This window comes from Sander lucioperca, chromosome 11 (genome assembly GCF_008315115.2).
Source record: "Sander lucioperca isolate FBNREF2018 chromosome 11, SLUC_FBN_1.2, whole genome shotgun sequence".
Classification (NCBI taxonomy): domain Eukaryota; kingdom Metazoa; phylum Chordata; class Actinopteri; order Perciformes; family Percidae; genus Sander; species Sander lucioperca.
This window is the reverse complement of record NC_050183.1, coordinates 28,078,646-28,084,195: the sequence shown is the minus strand read 5'-3', so window position 1 is coordinate 28,084,195 and position 5,550 is coordinate 28,078,646. Positions and strand designations below refer to the sequence as shown.

The 5,550-nt window shown below is 47.2% G+C and overlaps 1 protein-coding gene across 1 annotated transcript; it reads right to left on the bottom strand.

The window, feature by feature from the left end:
* LOC116058911 lies at positions 1-5,260 on the bottom strand. Its single transcript, XM_031311872.2, has one exon. It carries the CDS (start codon positions 5,162-5,164, stop codon positions 1,202-1,204), a length of 3,963 nt encoding a protein of 1,320 aa, XP_031167732.2. The 5' UTR covers positions 5,165-5,260; the 3' UTR covers positions 1-1,201.
* Between the last annotated feature and the right edge of the window lie 290 nt (positions 5,261-5,550).

Below are 5,550 nucleotides of genomic sequence, written 5' to 3'. Positions count from 1 at the left end.
GCTTCTAAGGTGCACTCCCAGGTGAGGACTTCTTCACTGTAATAGATAGTAATAACTTCACAGACACAGTAAGTTAAACACACAATAGGCTTCAGCTGAAGGAGAACAACACTTCTTCTTACAGGCTCCGCAGCCTGCCCTATCCAAGTGAGTTCTGATCTCTCTTCCTCTTACCGCCCTTTTTATTGGGGTTCAAACACACACACATACATTATAGGCTACACCCATATGTTGAGGCTCGGGTCAAAAGGGCACGACATGTTCTTTAACCTACTTCAAACCAGTTTTATGATACTTCCCTGCTCGGACCCCCTGTTGCTACATCCTGTTGTTACATCCTGTAATAGATGAAGAGAAGAGATATGTGTGCATGCAATTAAGTGGGAGCAACATATAGGAACTGAAGTATATATAATAAAACTGAAGTATATAAGAATATTTGATGTATTATATTCCACAATTCCCCCTTTTGAACTCTACTAGAGTTCAACCAACTCAGAGGAAAGAGATCAAGGAAACAAGATAGAAAATAGAGAATCCACATCTAGGTAATAAACATTTCATAATATTTTGTAAAATCATTCTTTGATGATAAGCTAGTTAAGAGTTGATTATAGTTCATCTGCCCATCCTGATTCAATAAGGTTTCACACATCACTTCTAATGAGAATAAGGTCAACATATCAAACATTTGTTTCAATAAAGCATGTCAACAAAGCGAAAAACAACCTGAAAAGAAAAAGTTCAAACACCCCCTTTTTGACTCACCTAAGTGAGTCAACAACATTCACCTTATCTGCATCGTAACTCCATTAACAATAAGGATACAGATAACGGTTACTAGTACCTTAAGGCACATTAGTCCTTTCAATGCTATAGGAATGCAAGCTTAACTTTTCTCCGAACGGTCTTCTAGTCTCAAGTTCCTTATAACAGCACCGCTTTATAAGTAAGGTTACAACCCTCTATGCTTGGACCCCGTTCAGAAAACTCATGCAATTTTCAGCTAGATAGAGTAGTATACAATGTAAAACATGAATAACACACGATGATGCGATAAGAAGGTATTATTGGCGCTCGGTGGTAGCTTGGCACGCTACATGTAGGAGAGAAAGCGCTTATTTCACCTTTCTCTCAGGTGATTCTCTTCTTCAGGTCACAGGGGTAGACTACCCTGGACCTTGTTGGACACTGGAGAGGATTATTCTGCCTCTTTTTCCCTAGTGTCTGGCGGAGAGCCCTCCGCACTGGCAGCCAGATCCCTGGCTACTTCTTTGGTGGAGCGCCCTGGCTCCTGTGTGGCAGCACACTGGCTCCAGTGGTACCACTGTTTACCTTTCCCTCCGAGTTGCACTGCGTGGGAGGTTCGTGCAGTCACTCTAAATGGCCCCAACCACCGAGGTGCAGACCACTTCCTTTTGATTACTTTCAACAACACCCACTCGGCGTCAGGCGCTGGTTTTGGTTCTGCGTCCTGGTTTACCGCAGCTACCTGTCTAGAAAACAGAGAGACTGTGCCTTGTAGCTGGCGAAAAAAAACTTTATGAGAGATGGTAGTGGAGGGAGAGTCAGTGAGTGGAAGTTGTGACCATGGTCCTGGAAAACACCTCCCTGTTTGTAGTTCATATGGAGAGAACCCTGTCCTGCTGTTAACAGACATTCTAACTGACATGAGAGCTAGAGGCAGGGCTTGCACCCATTTCATTCCTGTTTTGCTGCAGATTTTGGCAATTTTGTTTTTTAGGGTCAAATTCATTCTTTCCACCTTACCCTGAGACTGTGGATGATACACTGAGCCAAACTTGTGTTTTAGTCCCAGCATGTCTTCCACTTTTTGCAGGTCCTTGTTCCTGAAATGTGAGCCATTGTCTGATTTCACTCGTTCAGGGAAGCCATGTTGGGGAATGTACTGATTGATCAGGAACTTTATTACTGTTTGGGCATCTTCGTGTTTTGCTGGGACAGCTTCTGGCCATCCTGTGTACGTGTCCACACATACTAACATATACCTGCAGCCCTGTACTTTGTCAATCATGTCAGTATAATCAATCACAATTTCTTTTCCCGCCATGGTTTCTAGGGGATAGTGTCCCCCTTCTGGTTTTACTGCTGACCTGGGGTTAAATGCTTGGCATTCTGGGCAGGTCTTGGTGACCTGTTCAACCATGGGTTTCATAAATGGATGCCACCAGTGTTGTAGATTTCTTAGCATCTGGCTAACCCCTACATGTCCTACCCCATGAGCCTCTTCCAAGGCTGTTTCCCTCGCCCCTGGGGGCAGAATGGGTCTGCCATCTGGGCCTCGCCACAGTCCTTCATTTTGTGTGGCTCCCCGGCTTTTCCACACTGTTTTTTCTTGAGGGGATGCTAGTGCTTGTAATTCAATGATTGTTTCTCTGTTAAGCTCAGCTCTTTTCTCTAGGTCTGTGGTTACCACCAGTTGATGTGCATGATATCCTGCTGCGGTTTTTGCAGCACAGTCGGCTGCTTCATTTCCTTTGCTCACGCCGTCTTGGGTGTTGCTATGACCTTTGCACTTGACTATTGCTACCTTGGCTGGTAGGAGGATTGCTTTTGCTAGCCTTCTCATTTCCTCCTCATGTTTGATAGGTTTTCCTCCCGCTGTTAAAAACCCAGCCCTCTGCCATTGTGGTAGTTCAAGGTGAGCTGCCCCTATTGCATAAGCTGAATCAGAGTAGATGGTCACTAGTTGTCCTTCCCCTATCTCCAAACCTCTAATGAGGGCTTTTACCTCTGCTCTTTGTGCTGATTGTGCGCCCTGCATCCTTTCTGCCTCTAGCGTTTTCACTTCCTCTCCTGTGTCCTCTACTACTGCGTATGCTGCTTTCAGTCCCTCTGTCTCATGTCTGAAGCAGCACCCATCTGTGAATAGCACTCTTCCTTCCTCTAATGGTTGTGCAGCTAGGTCAGGCCTGACTTTTTCCACTTTCCTGGTTTTGTCCTCACACTCATGTGGTTCCCCTTCCCCCATTTGATCTGCCATATTGATGCCTTCATGTGTAAAAGTTAAGTTCGGGGCCTGTAAGACTTTGCTGATTCTTCTTTGTCTGGTTGGGGTGAGCGAGAACATGGCTGAGTTGACGAAGGACACTATGCTGTGAGAGGTCAGTATTATCAGTGGATGTCCCATGACAATGTGTGATGATTTTTGGATGCATTTTGCTACCCCTGCCGCGTGCTGTGTGCATGCTGGTTGGCGTTTTTCGATTTGCTCAAATGGAATACTCATGTATGACAACACTACTCTGATACCCCCTTTTTTCTGAAACAAAACCCCGTTTGTTGCATGTTTTGTTTCAGAAACATCCAAATGGAATGGGAGAGCATAGTCTGGGCAGGCCAAATTTGCAGCTGCGGCGAGGGACTGTTTTAGTCTAACGAATGCTTCTGTGCCTTCTTGTGTCCAGACTAGTGCTGAGGACAGATTGCGCATACCCTGTTGGCGAACCATAGCACGAAGGGGATCTGTTAGGTCAACATATCCTGGCACGTAGGATTTACTGTATCCTGTTAACCCTAAGAAGGACAGCATGTCTTTTACAGTGTACGGTGTAGGGTGAGACAAAATGGCTGATCTGTGTGCTGGGGAGACACCTACACCACTAGCTGAGAGAATTCTTCCTAGAAAGGTGACTTCCCTTCTACAGACCTGTATTTTCTTCCTGCTTACTTTGTAACCTTCCCTAGCCAGGGTAGTTAAAACATCTTTGGTGGCTTGTAGGCAGGCAACGGCAGTTGGAGCAGCTATGAGGAGATCATCTACATATTGAACCAACACAGTATCAGGTGGCAGAGTGCAGTCTGCCAGTGAGGCTTTAAGAACCTTGTTAAACAGGCCTGGTGAGAGCTTGAACCCTTGAGGTAGACGTGTGTAACGCATGGAACGACCCATGTATGTAAATGAGAAGATGTCACGCAGGTGCTCTGCCAATGGGAGGTAGAAAAAAGCATTGGAGAGATCTAAGACTGTGTACCAGTGGTGTTGTGGCCCTATGTCCGCGAGAGCAACATGTGGGTTGGGTACTGTGAGTGTGATGTCTACGATGAGCCCATTGATGGCGCGCAGATCATGAACCATTCTATATTTTCCTGTTTCTGCTTTCAAGACTGGGAGAATGGGTGTGTTCCACTGGGAACGAGAGGGCTCTAACACCCCTGCATCAATCAAACCACGCACTGTATCTGCAATACCTAACTGTTTTTCCCTAGAGCATGCGTACTGAGGTATCCATACCGGTGCCGAGGGTTTTAGCTCAAATGTGAGGGGAGCACACTGTACCAGACCTACATCAGTTGGGGTTTGTGACCAAAGTGTGGTTGGAAGGCTGTCCAACATTGGCTTAGCATCCTGGTGATCAGTTCTCTCCCTACCATGGTGTCTAGTGATAAGGTCATGTTGAAGGAACGCAGTGTCATGGCCCTCACAGGAAATGCAGTAAGTTTTAGTCTGGGGAGAGAGATGGACCTGGGGAAGTGGTGTAATCGTCCAATCTGTGGCCGCTAAGGCTGTTTTTACCATAGGGCCTAGTGATTTGGTATCGTAACCTGGGTGTAGGGCGAGTGAGACATGTGGGGCAGATTCCTCAGTCATGACAAACCATGGCAACTGTTCAGGGGTTAGTTGGACCGGGGCGGCTACGCCCTCAGGCCCCACAAAAATATTTTGGGTGTGAATTTCCCATCTGGTGTCTGCTATGGCGTCAAAGGCGTCTTGATAACAGAGATCAGAGTGGATATCATACTTTAGGGTAACATGCGGTGGGTCTGGGGGAGGGACGAAAGGAGCAACCTGAGAGATCCAGGGCTTCCATAGGAAGAACTGCTGAAGGATACCTCCAGAGTCCGGGCCTTCAGGAGACAACATAGCCCAGTAAATGTCAGCATAGGGGGTGTCAAAGGTGGGGGAAAGTATGTATTGTCCATGTATATCCCCTTCCCCCTTGTGGCTGACCCCCCTTCTGCGGGCACTCCCTAGACCAGTGTCCCATCTGACCACAGACAAAACAGGCTCCCTGAGCTCCCCCTCGGGGCGGGCCTCCCCGCCCCCTCCCTGGTCTCCCGCCGCCTCTCCCTCTCCCATAACCCCCCCCGTTGTTTTGCTGCCATTGTGGTGGACCCTGTGGGTAAACTGGGGGTTGAGCATAGTGTGGGGGACCTGGAATCCATCCAGGGGTGGGGAAGAGATCAGGAGTGGATTGGGTGGGGTCTGCGGTCACTGCCATCACATGTCTACTCTTTTTGTCCTTATCTTTCTTTCCCTCATTGACTTTCTGCCTAGCCTCAGCCAATTGCATTTTAAGCAGCTGAGCTTGTAGCTCCTTTAAATCAGATTCTTCTGAATCTTGGTTGTCTTGTGCGCGGGTCATGTGGAAAATTATGTGACGTTCCCATTTAGTGGAGTCCGCTCCTATCATGTCTGGGTTTTCTTCTATGGCCTGTTTAACTGGTTCTGGGACCCCCTTAAGCACTGCTGTTCTGTACCATTCTTGTTGTACTCCTGGTTTGCCAGGGTGACAACCAGTTTGATTT